This window comes from Bombus vancouverensis, chromosome 5 (genome assembly GCF_051014615.1).
Source record: "Bombus vancouverensis nearcticus chromosome 5, iyBomVanc1_principal, whole genome shotgun sequence".
Lineage (NCBI taxonomy): Eukaryota > Metazoa > Arthropoda > Insecta > Hymenoptera > Apidae > Bombus > Bombus vancouverensis.
Genome location: NC_134915.1, coordinates 12,390,079 through 12,408,334, shown reverse-complemented (window position 1 = coordinate 12,408,334; position 18,256 = coordinate 12,390,079). Strand labels below are relative to the sequence as shown.

Genomic DNA, 18,256 nt, shown 5'->3' with positions numbered 1-18,256 from the left:
CAAGTACATTCGAATTTGACTAAATTATCCGCTAGATATGGACAAATAATCGGTAGAAGGCTATTCTAGAAGCGAAAATAGATGAAAAATGTGGAAGAAAATCTTTCTGTTTAAGCCTTCGCTTTTACGAAAATAAAGTTCGAACATATTTAATTAAGAATCGACTCAATACACGCGTATGACAAAGTTTTCCTTTCCTTTGTCTCGGAAGTGAAACGTCACGCGAAAACAGATCAATTTTCAATTAATTTTCGCATGTAGGATAACCTCCTACGGACTATTATTTACTCGTACCAAGCCGATAATTAGCCAAATTCAAGTATACTCGATAGATTTTCAAAGTTGATTCTCTCTGAAACCAAGCACGGCACAACAAAATTTTATTCCACGTTCTCGACTTATTTCAGCACGTGGAATCACCACCTAGTCGATTGATCACGTTATCTGGAACACTCTGTATATCTCCGCGTGAGAATTCGATTTGGAAATTGAAGAATGGTCGTTGGACCGAGCAGCAGGAGACACTGTTTAGATAATCAGCTAAGATAACCGTCGAAAACCGGAACCATCTATCCTCTTCTCGCGAAACAGCGAAAAGTTTGGAGTTAGCGCCGCGGGAATTTCAGCAGGAATAAATCTCCCACGGAGTTTCCGTCGTAGTGAAATCCGGTCCGCTAGCTGACAGACGTGGCGGCGTAATCGGGCAGACTCGTATTTTCCGTCTAATAGTTTCCACTTCGCCGCGTAATGGCCCAACTTTTTGACAGACCATGAATTCTAATTTCGACCGTCTCTATCGGAAAACGTCGCCTCCCCCCGCCTGTCTCAACTTGAAAAGACGCGCTTATCTCCTACTCATCTTCCTCGAAGAGGAAACGTAGCTATCTGGAAGATTGTTAACAAGGTAACTCGTCGACCGGAGTAATAGGAGACAGACTAACTGGCTGGATCGAGGATGCAGAACGGTTAAATCGATATTCAATCGGATAATGGAAGCCCTAGAGGCTTCTGAAAAACGGAGATTGTCCCATGATCCGTTTCTCGAGACTCGCCACGGTTAACATTCTGAATGTCGATAATGACGTGACTGATGCTAATGGCTTAATCTCGAAAGCAAAGAAGATTATTCCAAGTCGTTCGTCGTAACGCGTGAAACGCGAACGCAGTTGTTATTCAAATAGATTATAATACACGGTGTAACGTGGATTAACGCGTCCGAGGTACAAGGTGTTAATGCGTTCGCGGAACAGCAGTTTGGAAGGTAAAACACCTAGCCGTGATTACGAGTTACGCTTGGCCTTTCTTCGAAATACGCTTGGAAATAGGAAATTACAGTTTGGAATGTCGAGATCGTAAAACTGAAATTCGACCGCGAAATCTGAAGCGAATAAAGCGAATCTTTCTGGCCATTTCAACGAGTGGAAATTTATCAAAGCGTAGGTTTCCCAGCAATGACAGGTTCGCCACGTTCTAAACGTAAAAGTCACGCCAGCCTTCTATGAATTTCAAACGATCTCGTTTCCCGTCGACGGAGCATGTACAGCGATCTTTTCCACATCGCGAACCTTCCTTCCACGAAATACATCCGAAATAGATTATTTCGGGCAGATCAGCGGAAAAGTCGAGTCGATAATTTAGAATCTCGTGGGTGAAAGGTTAGCAGAGAAAATTAAAGACGGGCTGCGACGTAGGTGGATCCTCTTGATAACGAACGGTAATTTCGTACATCGTCCACGGTCTAATTTTACCATATCTCGAGGCGTTTCTTCTTCCACGCAGATATTTCCCGAGATTTTTGCTCGACGAAACGGAGGAAGTCGAGGGAGATGGTCACAGAGGGCGTGGAATAACTTGGTCCGACTTTTCCTCATTTGTGTACATAATGTGTTTTAATCCCTGCCGGACGATAAAAGTGGGGAAACGTAATATAATTTTTCCCTTATCTATGGTCGATGTTTAAAAAAGAGAGTAAGATACAATTAGAAAGCGCGTTATTCGAAAAGTAAGGCAGAGATACGGGGAAAAAGTGCGAAAGTAGGAAGAAGTCTAAAATACCAGAAATACGAAGGTCCCTCCTTCATTAGTTTAAGAAGCGTAAATTAATTTTCCTCGAATGGCCACGAGTAAACTTAGGTTGAATAAACTTAAGCCGATTTCCATGTTTCTAAAACGGCGAACTCTGATACACTTCGGCACAGTTTTAAACACTCCTGTGTTTCTTGGCAGAGAATTTCGGGACTGTCTAAGACTCTAAACCTCGTGATAGATAGAGATCCTGCTTAAATTTCGCCCTCGGGATATCTCGATATAATTTCATCGTTTTGCGACGAAACTCCAATGAAATTTTCAATGCGAAAAATCGCCTGATTTCCTTTGATGTAATAAAAATCGCGCACCGAGATCCTTTCACGGATTCGACGCTTTTTCCCTCTCGAGTTCCGCCATTATCTCTGATGCCGAACAGACGGAATCCAATCGTACAACTTTGGCCGATCGATTCGAAGGTAAAGTTGCCTGTCGAGGAATCACGAGATCAGGAATGGAAACGGTTGCTGAAAATAGCAGAACTTTTTTTTTCGACGATGCACAGAGACGAAGTCTTTCGTCATCCCCCTCGTCGTTTCTTGCACTCGCGAGCTCGATACTTTGCATTTACCAGGTTCCTCGTATTCTTCGTATTCCTCGGCAAGTCGTTCCGCGAGAATAGACTGATGCGCGCCCGACGAAAGGGAAAAACTCTCAAGTATCGACTCGAGCTACCTTAAATTATTAATCGAGAACGGAAGCTGCAGAAAGGAGGATTCACAAGCCTTGATCCAATTGAAAGCCAACACGGATAGAAATTCTCGCGCGAGTGCCGAGAATATCATCGTTCGTGCTTATGTACGACGAAGCAGGAATCACAGTTAAAGGAACATAAATTGCAATATAAATCGAAGTCTCGTATCAAATTTCTCCTACACAAACCTGTTAGATCGTCGCAAAAATTCTTTTAATTTTATCGCTCATTAAGTAATTATATTAGGTCATCCCATAAGTTCGTGCCGACTTTTGTGTGTACGTTTCATGTGTCGATTTATGAACATATGGCGATAAGGGACCAATGCACTTGAGCTTAGCTGATGGAGAACAGGCTAGAGCAGATTTTCGTGGGTATAAGATCGTAATATAGTGAACACAGTGACTTCTAACAGTAAAAAATCACGAGTGAAATGCGTATCCATTTTCGACATCTCATGTTTTATGAATTTCGGAAAGGAAGTTGTGTAACAATTGCCACAAAAAATATATGTGCTGTTTACGGAGAAAATGCGCTTTCATCTCGCACCTATAGGAAGTGGTTCCAACGTTTTAGAGCTGGGAATTTCTGTTTAGAAGACGAGGAACGCTCCGGGCCTCCTCCTCAGACAGACGAAGATAAAATTCGGGATCTTGTTGAAAAATCACGAAGTTTGACAGTTCAAGAGATGTCAAATGTTCTGAAAATACCTAAGACAGCGATTCATAGGTGTTTAAAAAAAATAGCATATATAACCGCTCGAAAAACGGCACGAACTTATGGGATGACCTAATACATACGATCCACTCTCGTCTATATCATTTTTCCAAAACTGCTGTGATTCCTCTAAAAATATTGTATCGTTATTGTTCAGGATTTTCATCTCATTCGTTAAATCAAAGTCTTAGTTGCAATTCTTAGTGCGCAAACAATTTTTTAATGGAAGCAACAGATAGCTATTTCTCGGCAATTTTTAACGTCGAGAGATCTCCGAAGAGATGGAAGAGGCTGATATGTGAAAATGGATCGTATATAATTCAGTGATATTATACAGGGCATGAAATATTATACACTAGCAATGTCTAGCAATGAAACGAAAAGAACTTTCGGTACAACCCACTGTAAACTCTCGTGCGCGGATAAGTACGATACAATTGAAGAAGTTTTTAAATTGACCGGCAAACTTTCGCCTAGTGTCTATCGCAAATATGACGAGCTCGAATTCAAAGCGTACCGCAACGGAAATATCAGAGAATCGGGCAGCTGTTTTAAAACGGTTTCGTGGTTTGAAAAGTGAAGCGACTCGTGGAAGCGTACCGTTTGTTCTCGGATTCGCGGCAGAAAGAAAGAAAGAGAAAAAAAGTAACGATGGAAGGAAAAAAAAAGAAGAGTTTACGCTCTAACGTTCGTTTAATTAACAACGCGAGCAGTACTGCTTTTAATTGCGCGTCTAACGAGCGAATTCTGTATTTTTAGTTTCACCAAGCGGGATGAAAGTGGGAAGAAAATCTGTCGATCGATCAGCTAATGCGCACTCCTCGCCAATTAACGATTACACGCGTTCATTTTACAATCATCGACCGTCTTATCGTGTCTTCTCACTTGGATTCATAATCAATGGGTCATCGTCCTTTTTGCTTATCTTGGAAGGATTTTAGCCTGGTGGAGAGGAGCTTGCGAGACGCTGTCAAAACACTGGATGTTGATAACCAGAAACTGTATGCATGTACATGTATCCATGTAACGTGTAATCGCGAACAGTCGCAAATTATTAAATCGGCTCGACGATCTTCTTCAGCCGAGAACATGTCTGGTGTTGCGGCAGTTTTGCTCCCGTTGGTTGTCTGAACGATAGTCAAATCAGGAATAGCACTTCCCCTTTTGATTTGAATCTATTCTTCAAAAGATGGAAGAAAATGGTTATCTCCACGAAGAATCCACGGAATTCACTTTCAAGGATCGATGTATTCGCGTATTGATTAAGATTCGAATTGAAGCAACACAGTGAACAGAAGTACCATCGAACGTTCACAGGGTCCACACAGAACGTACGACACTGACTGCAGCAACAGGGAACAGAACATCTTGAACGAAGAAACAGTGTGTGAAAGGATAAGGAAAGAAACGAACGGCTATAACGATACAATGGATAGCGATAGACTTTTGTTTAATCTACAAGCGATTTTCAAAACGTGTTCGCGTCTAACGAGCGGAAGACAATCCGCGAGACAGCTGCGGTCATTGAGGTTTCATTTATGCAAGGAATCAACTGGCTCTGACAGTAAGCCACGAGGAAATAACAAGACAAAACGAAAATTATAATATCAATGATTTGCGAAATGTGTTAACGTGCTGCAGCACGTATAGAGTAGCTACCCTCGCTGGCAACCACATTTTCGAGTCTCCTCCGTCTACATTTCACGAACTGGGTTAACGCAACCGTGACCCTCTTCCGATCGCGAAATCTCGTTTCGACGGAGCACAAATATGATCGAGCGAACATTGTTCGCTTTCCAGCGGAGAACAAATAAGAGGAGCGACGAACGTGATCCCCCATTCCGTTTCCTCCTCATCTATCTTCTGCATAGGGTTGTTCGTCTCCTTTGCACGAGATGCGTGGATCGTTTTAGAACGAGTGCTCCGGAAGACTGTGCCTGAAGTACTTGGATCGCGAGTTCTCATCTCTATTTTCTCTAGAAACGGGACTAATTTCTGGGCTCTTCTTGTTCCACGAAATTGTTAACATATTGCCGTGAATTTGACCCGAAGGGAATTTCCCGTATGATCCAAATGGTTCAAATTGCTTCTGATAAAAAATACCGATGGCGGTGTTTCTCTTTGAGTGTTCCCCGTGCGCTGCTTTTAAACTTTGAGCGTGAGTTTATGTTTGCTATACTCTCGAAAGTTTCGTATAAACTCCACTCGTGCAACACGCTAGCTATTCCAAATGTGATTACTTATATACGTGTAGGCGGTGAGTCCTAACCTTGTTTCACGTTTCATTCTTGGAACACTGTCCGGAGTTCATAAAATAAGTTACAACTTGAAAAAACGACGGAACGAGTGTCAGAGTTTTTAAGAACGCTCGATCTCGCTACTCTCTTAAACGTCTCTTCGTGTTTCCAGCGATCCTTTATCCTTCGCGTTCCATTTTGGTTCTCGTGCAATGCTCCGTAGGCTCTGCCGGTCGGGAAATCTCGTTTCCATGGGAAATAGAGAGGCTGGAAGTAGCTTCGCGATAGCAAATTTTGTAAACCTTTCTAAAAACGTGTCGCCACGAAGATAAATAAAGATCATTGACCCATGTACAAATTCCTTGCATTTCGATTTCTCTTTTACTCGAGAAATTTCGTTCTCGTGGAAAATGAAGGCTGGAAGCAACTGTGCGGCGAAAAAGACCTCTAAGAAACGCGTTGCCGCGAAGAGAATCGAAAACCATCGACCAACGTACGTACAAATTGCTTGGATCATCGACGAGATCGGATGCAATGCTCGTTCGCGATAGCAAGAAATCATCCTCGCCCTCTCTACGAGCCGACAGTCGAAAAGTTTCGTCGACGAAAGAAAGTAAAACAACGACTTGCCGCGACGAGCATCGGTAACCATCGGCTTTGCAGCTTTTGAGCACTTTGAAATCTCGCTGGCCTGCCTGTCGACAGGGAGAACGCAGCGGAAAGTTTTCCAGCGAGCCGAAGGACGCTTTAGAAGCGCCAGGCTTCCACCTGGAGATTTGGTATTCAAGATGGAACGCTAGTCGAAGCTCCCTTGGTCGAAGTTTCGCAACGTCCCGTCAAGTCCTGCGAAGAATAAGAGAACCGATTTCTCAGTCCGATTTTTCGAAGGCGTCGCTTTTATTCGGGTCTTACTATCAACGTAAAAAGGGGAAGAGCGTCTCGGGACGCCTTTGACTCCGTCGAAACGCAAAAACGGGATCGCTTATCTTCCCGAGCTCAATTTTGAATCGATTTCTCTCGTGGGCTCGCAAAAAATCCCTCTAGGGAGTCCGATATGTTATGAACTGGCACTTCTTCCTGGTTAAACTTTTCACATAAAGAAGTTCCTACGATACAAGTTCGCGTAAGTCTTATCTAATTACGTCTTTTTCTTAAAAACTATTGCTCGATCCTTAATGGGTCACTGATTAATCTAATTAGTCACTGATTACGCGTCTATCGAAATTAACTTTTCGCTTATTCATATATCGATCCTTAGTATGCTTTGGTCGTAATTAATACCTAAACTACGAAATAAGTTCAAGGACAAAGGAAATTAATTTTTCCGTGTTCCTTAAAGAAGATACGCAGGACTGGAAGTCTAAAAAAAATAGAGTTAATCTAACACTTCTTTTCGCTTACAGGTATTTGATAAAAGATTAAGACTTTCTAACTCTGTGTTTTTATTTCTTTTATTAAATAAAATTACAAAATAGCGGAGTGGTATAACATTGTCTTACTTCATATTCAGCGGAACCTTGTTTGCTTGCAGCCAGTGGCAGACGTGGCTGGAATGTAAAAAGTAAAACATTTTTATGCGAACGTAAACAAAAATAGATCATAATGTAGCGTTTGATGACTTTTTTTAGTGTCTTAATCCGCTGAGTTTCTACAAACGTTTAAAGTTGTTTTTCTTTGCCGGAGAATAATATTTTGTCTCTCACAAGCCCCCACTTTTCGAAATTATGGAAAAATCGTGTGCTACATCGAAGGTAATCTATTTTTGTTTTTAAGTTCGCGTACAAAATGTTTACCTTTTACGCTGGATATGGAGTCAGATAATGTGGCAACCACTCTGCCATTTTGCAATTCTATGTAATACAAAAAACATAAACACAGACTTAATACATCGCTTGAAGTTTCCTATAAAAACCTTCGTCGTTTACCAAATATTTGCAAGCAAAAAGAAAAGAGATGTTAAATTAAAATAGCATACCCCCTTAAGCTAAGTCTCGATCGACAGACAATCGCCCGCAAACACGTGTCACAGCCAATCAGCGTCTATCTCTCGTGGAAAATCCGCAGAAAAACAGATGCCTATTTGACTGCGACATTTGTTTGCGAATAATCCTCTGTCAGTACAGACATTTAGCCTCGGTAAGAATCTTCAAATTTCGTTGCTCGGCAGTTACTCCAAAGTCAACGGAAAATCAAAGGCAAAGAGTAACGGCGGCATTCACGCAAGATACTCGAAAGATGGACGACAGGAAAATTGCCAGGGTACTTCGATAAATTTGAATCAGGACACGGCGCTTGGCGTATCGGAGGCACGCGGTGCTCGCGTATCAGAAATCCATTCGGTCGGCGTAGACACGGAAAACACGGTGTATCCGCGGCACGGATGCCGAGAGGCGTATCGAATCTCGAAGCCGCGCGACAGCCGGGAACACGAGCGAGAGTTCGCCAGCCGGCACATATAGCCAGAATTCGATAATGGAATTCTAGGTCATCGGACAATAGCGCCACGCGACGATACATCATCCCCTCGCTCTCACCCTCTCTCTATACTAGAGAGATTATGTAGCAGAAGCTTCGAGCGATTGGCCCACGGTCTCGCGAGTTAATTTTAGACGAACTTCATCCGCGAACACCGCAGCTCGTAATTTTAACGAATCGACCAACGATACCGACGATCGAACAAGTTTGGAAAAAACGCTTGGATAATTATTCGGGATCTTGCCGATCTTTGACGACCGTGAAATACGTTGTCGAGGTCATCGTTCTAAACAGAGTTTTCCCTATGGATATTACCGCCATTCGGCTTTGATTTTCGAAATATTCGCGCACAAAGGGCCTCCATGCAGCGTGTTCTTTCTATTCTTGTATCGCTTTTTCAGCTCGCAGATACCATACGTTTTACCTTTACGTCTCTATGACTGTAACCATAGCCGAAAGCGTTTGGTGTTGCGATATTTTTCATCGATAACAGTTCCTTCGCAAGAGTTGGCGTGGGATCGCGAATCGGGAAAATTGAGGACGCGTTTTGGAAGATCGAGGAAGTTTCATAAAACGAGAGCTCTGTAACTCTGCGGAAGTTTCTAGGGTTTTCTTTGCCTCTGTTTCCCCTTCGATTCAAAAGGTACTTCGAGAAGCTTCGGCATAATGGTGGAAAATTTGGACACCAATTAGAGATAAACATCAACTTTTCTCGTTAAAATAATTCAACAGCTTCGTCGAAGCAAGCTGTACGTCTAACTATTGTGTTCTGATTTACTAAAGCTGGTCGAATTTTCGCAAAGGAAAAATAGCGGAATTAAGCCAATAAACCCTTGCGTCCAACTTCGAGACAGCCCGCGTATAAATAACAGAATGCTGGCCATTTCGTGGTAGCCTGCACGACGCGAAATCATTGGCGGGGGAAAACGGGTGAGTCTAACAATAAGAACAAGGGTGGATCTTCGTGGCCGATTTATTGTTTTATTTCGACTATATTCCTCTTCGATGCAACGAACTCTGACAATCAAATCCAGCGTGAAAAGCAATCGAGCCATAAAGCATCCTCGACGATTCTAACCCGTACTCTCGTTTAAAAAACAACGAATCGACTCTCGAGTACGCTGGATTCAAATTAAAACGAATCTACGGGATAATGAAAATGAGAAATTTCTAAAAATCCATCGTTTCCATGTCGATTATTAAAAGCTTATATCGCTCCACGTGTAAGATACGATATGGTTGTTCGACTTATCGTCGTGTTCGTAGTAAATTAACGGAGAGAAGTTTCGAAATTTCCGAGAAACTCCAGAGTGCTGGAAACGGCCGTTTCCGGTGAAAACTCGAACGGAAATCCTCGTTCGCTGCTGATAGACGTGGGAAGTCGTCGCGAATTTGCATGAACCCGGCGACTCTCTGGAGAATCGAAGAAGTGTAATAGCCGTCGGAGAAGCGGTGGCCAATTTTCGATAGTGCAATCGAACTTGCAATTGCCGGAAGGTCCGGTGTTCTCAGAACGTGTTCGAGGCGTGATACCCTATGTGCGTCGCGACCTCGCGAAATCGATAATCACCGCCAACGTGCGGCCACAGTGACAACGTATCATCAAACTCGAAGCAATTAATAGTCTCCTAGTACAGCCAGCACGAAGTTCCAGTTAATTATCAGAAGAATTTGACGATCGACTGTTATCACGAACAGAGATACCGTTGCGGATAAATATCTCTTATTATCGTATAAAGAAATTAATACGATCGAAAAGATTATGCAACACGTAATTTGAATTGACCAACGAAAATTCAGCTCACATTCCATCGCGATCGAATTGCTTTTCAGAACGTGCTAAATGAAATTTCCGAACAATTAATATTCTTAATAATATTCTTCTACATTTTCGAACACGAAACTCAGCTTCTAAAGTGTGCTTCATTCTCTTCCACTAAATACGATCTAAACTCTTGAATCTTTAAGGAAGAAAAGCGAAGCAAGAGAGTTGCTAAATTTTCCGAGATCCATCGAGGCAATAGATTCTCAACTGAGGATTTTAAATCGTCAACGTACCTCTCAACGAACGACGAAAGTGGCCTTTTTTCACGTTCATAGCGAGCATCCTCTTAGAATGGTATGAAAGATGCAAACGAAACTCGAGAGAGATTGGTACGTAAACCAGACCAGAGAAATAATCATTAACCAGCTGGTTTAATGTTTCTAACGTCAGGATCGCGGAGAATGTGGAAATTTCTGGCAAAAATCGGCAAACGTTGTCGGAGAGGAACTCGCGCGATACAGCGGCCTGCGTTTAATTAAATGGCATCCTTTTAATTGGTGCATACAATTAAACGACGAGAATTCATCGATGCGAACGCGGCACACTGTTGTTGTTGTTGTATCGTTTATCGAACGAATATCTCTTCGCGTCGCTGCTAACGACCGTTGCATCTTTAATCGTGCAACAGTATCAATTGAACACGTTTTACGCAACCTGATCCAATTAATCAGACCGTTTCGCAGTTCGCATTCGTTTATCGTGTAAAAACGAAGCAGCTCTCGATCGTTTCTTTCATCCCTTCCGTTTGTCGCTGGATTTCGAGAGATTTTCAGCAAACTAGCTATAACTGAATCGGCGAGCAGAGTCGCGGAATACGGAACGTTTGAAACTCAGAAGCATACGCAGGAGACCAAAGTCTGAGAATGTTCAGCGTCGAATTAGAGTGCTCGTGTTGTTAAGAGTAAAGTTCGCTACTAGTCTAAGCATTCTCCGCTTTTATAAAGCTGCTGCGCATCTAGTTAGCACGTATTTTACAATTCTCGAGACAGCAACGCGACCGAAAACGACAAATTGCTACGTCTCTCTGTACCTACGCTTCGAAGAGTGAATTTTCCACAACGAAAATGTTGGTTCGCCCGCTAACTCTCGCCACATAATTTCCAAATTAGGCATACACGAAGCCGCGGCGTACGGTTCGACTCAGCTCGCAGTAATTTCGAAAAGGGACGAGCTTTCGCCACGGCATGTCTGTCTCGCGGTTCACGAGCGTTGCCGAGAGGCAATAAGCTGAATGCAGAAGAAAAGGAAAAAGAAGGACAAGAGAAAGAAGACGAAGAAGGAAGGGGGAATGGAAATGAAAAGTCTAATAAGGCGTGGCTGAGACCGATCGTTCCTCTGTGGAGCAGCGCGACAAAAGGTCCCTTCTCCTACATTCTTCGCCTCCATTTTTCCATCCTCATCGTTTCCCGGGCTGTTTTTGCTCGCTGCTTTCCACCCGCGGGAAATGACGGCAAGGCGGTCAAAGGCCTACGAACCAGTTCTCTGGTTTTTGCGAATCCGGGTCTCCTTGAAATTAAACGCCACGTTGCTTTAATACATACGGTGAGAGGTTCATGAAGACTTCTGGCCAAAGATTTCGGTTGCGAATAAAATTGCGAAATTGTAATCGCTTGCAAAAGTATTCCTAGTGTGTAACCGATATTAAATGTTAATTCGTGAATTTACTTTCCGACCGATATTCAGTGCCGATTACAAAGATCGTCGATCGGTCGCTGTAACCAAAAAATCGTACGAAGAATTTTGAAGAATTATTTGAACCTCTGAGGTCCTGAAATATTTGGAACCGCGTTCTCGACGAAAAGACGACCTTCCTGAGCGTTTTATTTCTTACCCACGACTTACGTCCGTCCTTCGTATATGAATTCTCCGGAGGTTTTCTAATTAAGAGGAGCTACGGCTGCCAGCGGACCTGAAAAGCTTAAAATTCTCGTCCTCGGTACATCCAACGAAGAGATTCGCAATAAACGTCAGCGCGCTGCAAAGAAATGAAACACCAGAGACAAATAAAAGAATGGAGACCAGTCGAATCATGATCGCCGCGCAGTATTCCACGCGAGGCGCTCTTCTTCGCTGGATATATATCGAGGACACGAGACGAAGAATCGTCCTTTCCGCAGGACAACCGTTCGGTCGTCCAGGATACGCGTGGTTTACGAGCTTTCGAGGCAATTCTTCTGCGGTGGTATCGAAACGAGACAGTGGAACGCGGACGACTGGTTCCAACGCGATGTATTCCAGCGAATCGAGCTGGAAAACGCGAGACAGCCGCGTTGCAACTCGAAAGAACGATCGTTCGGAAAATCGAAAGGGTGGTGGGATGCTTCGATCTGGTCGATTTGCTGGAGAAAGAAATTCCTGGACAGTCGAAATACTTTTGACAAATTTAACAATCGAAGAGAATCGAATAATTTCTTTTTACGATTGTATATTTTCTGTTGTTTATTTGTTTGTTCGTTTGTTCGTTTATTTATTTATTCATCGACGTGGAAACCCTTTAAAAAGAAGAAGATTATACATCTATGAAATGCAAAATTGTATAATGATATAAAATAACGGAGAGAGATGGGAACAAACAAAAGTCATAGCGAATTACGAGCTCGTAAATGTTTAAACGAGTGGGGCAACTGATAAAAGAGATCAAAGGATGCATGAACGTTCCATGATTAATTTGCTGAGAATCAAATTGTGGAATAAATAGCTTGTTGAAAATGAATTCTAATTGGATTAAATTTCGTTTATTCTTACGAGAGAAAGGCGCGCTTGTAGAAATCATTCTTGAAAGGATCGTAGGTGTAAGTTGCAGTACACGTGTAATGTTACGAAATGCTAATAGAATTTTCCAGAACGAGCCTTCGTTTTCGAGAGATACGTTTTTTAATACCCGTCGTTCTTTCGTATAGAACTTGCTAAAATCGAAAAGAAAGTCATGCGTTAGGCCATTCAAATCCTACGAGATATTCCGCGAACCTTTCAGTGGAAAACCGTACAGCCCTTCGTGTTTCCCTTTCAAATTCGATAACGGAAGCTTCGAGTTCTCCTGCAGCTCAAAAAATCCTCATCCATCGGCGGTAATTCGATGTACGAACTCGCGCGAGGCAAAGACCCGTGCGACGAGAAAGCTACCTCGACTGGCGAATAACGTTGGAAAGTTGGAAAAAGTGTCAATTAAAGGAATGATTTACGAGAGACACGGCAGGGATTCGCGTTACGAGTCGACGTGCTACGATCGGGCAATTAGTCGTTGAATTGTTTCGCCGTTCTCGTTCCGAGAACGAATCGATAGTCATCGAATTGGAAAAACGGGGACGGAAGATCTTGGAACGATCGTCATTTTCGCGGTCAGCGAGGAAAGCGTTCGTTTCTTTATCCACAGATGCGAATTCCTCTGCTTGGAAGGTACACGACTTTCTCGTCTTGGGAGAAAGGAGAAGATTATTTGTTATTTCAGCTCGGATACGTTTCTTGTTTTCGATAACTTCTACTTTAAAGTGCGGTGAGCAACGGAGAGAAGAAGATAACGTCGTTAGACGGAGATTAAAGCTACGAAGAAAGGTGTCGCGAACGAATCAGGGAACGGATCAAAGGAGCGAGGAAATAATTAAACGAAAGTTTCATCCTCGCAAACTATTGCTTTGTCGGGTCAAACGACCGACTCGTTTCACCTCCTCTTACAGACTCCTGCTTTATCTTTGTAGGGATATCGAATCAGTTTCCGGTTCATACTCGAAGCCGTGCAACTCTAAAGAAGAGACTCGAGAAGTTATATATCGACTTGGAACGATACTATTCCATTCTCGAGAACGATACTCTTTAAGAACGAGTTTCCTCGATTAAAAAAAAAGAGAAGAAAAGCATTCCTTTTACGATATAAATCTTCCACCTTGATTTCTCTGCACAATTTCTTAAACAAAATGTAACAGTTCGTAAATAAAATATTGCTTTCCGTTGTAACGTTCTTCTTGGTTTGATGTTCACAGCCTCGGACCTGGACTGCATAAGGGCGCTGTTTAACGAGAAGGAGAAAGAGCTCTCTCTGGCGGTGGCGAAGGTCGAGGAGCTGACGCGACAGCTGGAGGAGCTGCGGGGTCGACAGAACGCAGCCGGGACCGGAAACGGAGGTGGAGGTGCTGGAGGCGTCGGTGGCGGAGGCGTTGGCGGCGGCGGTGGTGGACACTTGTCGACGCCGGCCAGCGCCGAGCTGGAAAAACTCAGGAGGGAGCTTATGGTGAGCCCTTTCACACTCTCTAGCCGTCGCTCCTGTTCCCAGCTGCACCATTCTGGGTCGTGGCTTCCATTTGCAATAAATTGTAACCGACCATCCGAGGGCGAGTAGGTCGATATCGTCCGTTCCGCGAGTGTGACCGAAATGCTTTTACCGATCCCACAGAATTTTCTTATACGATGGTTTCTTATAGGAATGGTTGAAATCTTAAAGGGTCGGATAGAAATTGAACAACTGTTTTTCTTCTTTTTCGCTTTAACGTCTTAAACGAAGCAGGATTCGTGTTACTGATTCTAACGAGAGCTAGGAAATTGAAACGAATCCCTTTTCCCCGTCAACAGTATCGTAATAAGATGAACGAGCAGCAAAATCAGATGGTGTCCCAACAACGGTTAGCCCTGGCACAACGACAAGCGGAAATGGCGTCGATAGACGCGAGGATAGCCCAGCTTCAGGGTCGTCTTCAGCGTAAAAGAGCCTTGAATCAACGACTAAGCCAGCAACTAGGCTCTGGAAACCGCGCGAACGCGAACACGGGGTTCACGGAGTCGAAGCTGGACTTCAACGCCGGAGGAAAGTCCAGACCCGCTGGAAACATAGCCGCCATCGAACCATACTCCCATATACCGAATGACAACGATTTTAATCTAAACAAGAACGACCCCAAGTACCAGACACTGCCTTACAACACCAAGTTCACGGTGAACTTCAAGGCGGCCGAGGACGACGTTAACAAGAACAAGATTCAGCACTCGGCCAGCGCGTCCCAGCTGGGTCAGAGAGCGGCGTTTCAACAATTTGGTCATCAAATCGCTCACAGCCAGTCGCAGTCGCATATTCAAGGTTAGTAGTTTGAACAAAATTTTCGAAGAACGATTTAATCGTAAGCTACAAGCTCGATTAATCGATGATTCGATTGATATTTTCTTAGGTCAATCGCAACTGCTAGGCACGAATCAACAGCAGCATAACCAGAACCTAGCCAACCAGCCCGTGAACATGCAACAGACCTGCAACAACAATAACAATAATAACAACAACACCAACAGCACGAACAACAATTTGATCAGTTCATCCCACAACTTCAGTCCGGAGAATCTGTCGCAGAATCTTCGGATCCATCAGCAACAACAACAACAGTCCCAAACGCAACAGCAACAGCATGGGAACGTACAACAGAAGCAACACAACGTTGGTTCGTCGGCGTCGAATCTTGGCACCACGGTGTCCCTTACCCAAACTCAGAACCATAGAAACCTTCAAACGCATCAGAAACCGGTATCCAGCGTGGCGCCGAGTTTCTCCGTCAAGTCTCAGATTTATCAGACTTCCTCCACGAAAATTCATCCTGTAATGCCTCAAACGTTGAGTCTGATAGGCCGTGGACATAATAACGCGCAAAATTTTGTCGGCTTGAACGCTCAAAATGCCAATCAACAGCAATCAAATCAATCTATCCCTAGCAGTCAAACGCCAAATCAGGATCAGACTTACTCGTCGAGGCACAATTATCCTGTGATTCAGCACCCAACTCAAGCAAACACTCACGTGTCTTCGTCCTCGGTCTATCAGACTCAGAACTCTCCTAACCCTCCGTCGACCATTCACTCGTCATCCAGCGGGACCAGCTTCGGGAATTCGGTTCAAAGGTACAATCAAACTCAACCGATGACCAGTCCTACATCCAGCAACGAACTATCCGATAAGATGAAGTTCGAGCAAGGGAAAGGCCAAGAAAAGTTCGAACATGTTCTTCCAGCTAAGCACGAACAGCAAAGGTACGAGCCCAATCAGGTATTTAAATACGATTCTCATCAGATAAAGTACGAGCAACATTCTAAGTACGATCAGCATGGAAAATACGACCAGACCAATCAACCAACGAAATTATACGAACAATCAAACAAGCACGAACAAACTACCAATCAGACGAATAAGTACGATAACGTATCGAAGATCGAGCAAGGGAAATACGAATCTGCGCAGAACAAGCACGAACAAATACATGGAACAAAGTACGATCCTAATCAGAATACTCAGCAGTACGGCAAGCACGATCAGCACGAGGTTAGACCGTCGGTGGTGAAGTACGAACACAATGCAGGATTCAAGCACGAACCCTCGAACAAATACGAAGTCGGTGGGCAACAGTTCAAACAGGACCCGGTCAAATTCGAAAACAATCAGAATAAATTCGAGCAGGGTTCCGTGACGAAGCACGAGCACAACGGGAAATTTGACATCCCTGCGAAGACCGCGGAGAAAACGTTCGAATTCGACAGGTTGAAGAACGAGAACGAGAGGAAGAATATGGGAGAGGACAAGACGAAACCAGCACTACCTCCTAAACCGAGCAAACCAAATCCTCCGCCACGGCTGACTCATCATGAAAAGGTGGATAACACAACCGACGGTATTAGCGACTGCAAGAACAATTTGGGAATCAATGCAAGGTTTGTGCGTTGTTTCGCTACCGTTTATTAGGCGTATTAATTTAGATTACAACGAATTTCACAGATTTCATAGCTACTTTTAAGTTAAAATTTGAATTTCGGAATTTAGATTGGAATTTTGAGATTGAAATTTCTATCTCTATTCGAATCCATGCCAAACAACTATTGCCCAAAAGAAACTGGTAGATAGAACAGGGATTTTGGGAGCAGCTCGTAAAAACGATTACCGGGTTAATTATAAATGTTAATTAGTCCGTGATCGATTTGGCCGGTGAATCGAAGCCTGTCTCGAATAATAGACACCAAAATAGAACCACTACCGTGCAGCTGAGACAACAGTTTAGTGTACGCGAGCTCTTCGATCCATCGAGGCGGGATCCAAGTTCCTGTTTCCTGACCTAAGTTCCCTCCAAATCTTACCATCAAATCGCGCGCTTTTCCCCTTTCTTCGAATACACGTCAGTGATCGAAACTTTTTTTAAAAGATTAGGAGTTTGATAGACCTGGCGTTTTCGATCATTAATTCAAACACTTGACACAGAGTATCAAAGTTAGTTGTACGCATTAAAGCATCTAATTGTTCCGAAACTTCTTCGAGTCTCTAAGCTCGAGGATTAACCACGTCGATCGTACTGTTCCAATTAATGCACCTTCTTGGACAACCGCAATCCTCCAAGCTATTCTGTCGATCCTAACCGACGTTTCCACTGAATCGTTCACAGAACGGAGAAAGAAGAAGACGTACCGCCGATTCCTACGTCCGAACCGCCGGAGTCTCCAACGGAAACCCAATTCGGCAACCATCAGATCATCAAAGCGAGGCCTCTGACCCTGAAGAAGGCGCCGATCTCCGAACAGCCGAAGCTCCGTTACGCCAAATCGAATGTTCACGTGTCGATAAATCGACGGATTGAGATGCCACCGGCGTTTCTATTCCCGGAAACCGAGATTCCAGCGGACCTAATGCAAACGGAACAGCAGCAACAACAGCAACAGCAACAACAACAACAACAACAATCTCAGCAACAGTCACAAATCATCGACACGACGGACAATTGCAAGAAGAGCGGTATCAACGAAGATGTAATTAGCAACGAGAAATTGGAGGAAGCGGACATCATCGACGCGTTGAACGTTATTAATATCGAGGACAAGGCAAAGGCGAAAGAATCCGAAAGAAGAACCGAGCTGGAAGTCGATGGGAAGAGCAACGAGGTGATGAGGAGGAAAAAAGGGAATCTCAAGTCTAGCACAGGGAAGGCGAATCTTTCGAGGAGGGTTTCCTTCGATCCTCTGGCGCTTCTGTTGGACGCCAGCCTCGAAGGTGAATTGGAATTGGTAAAGAAGACTGCTAAAGAAGTGGCGAATCCTAGTTCGGCTAACGACGAAGGGATTACCGCGCTTCATAACGCCATTTGCGCCGGTCATCTGGAGATCGTTAAGTTTCTGGTGGAGTTTGGCTGCGACGTAAACGCTCAGGACAGCGACGGATGGTAAGAGCCGCTCACTTTGTTTTAATCGTTAATTTTATTTTGTTGTAAACCTTGA

At 43.7% G+C, this 18,256-nt stretch overlaps 1 protein-coding gene across 6 annotated transcripts in view; it reads left to right on the top strand.

Annotated features, from left to right (window-relative positions):
- LOC117156143 (uncharacterized) overlaps positions 1–18,256 on the top strand; it is a 108,299-nt gene that overhangs the window by 87,871 nt on the left and 2,172 nt on the right. For all 6 annotated transcript variants that reach the window (XM_033332917.2, XM_076618861.1, XM_033332913.2 and 3 more), the window contains 4 exons: positions 14,011–14,258; positions 14,597–15,098; positions 15,187–16,708; positions 17,431–18,201. In XM_033332917.2, the coding sequence (XP_033188808.2) occupies positions 14,011–14,258; positions 14,597–15,098; positions 15,187–16,708; positions 17,431–18,201 (3,043 nt within the window). The remainder of the gene's footprint in view (positions 1–14,010; positions 14,259–14,596; positions 15,099–15,186; positions 16,709–17,430; positions 18,202–18,256) is intronic.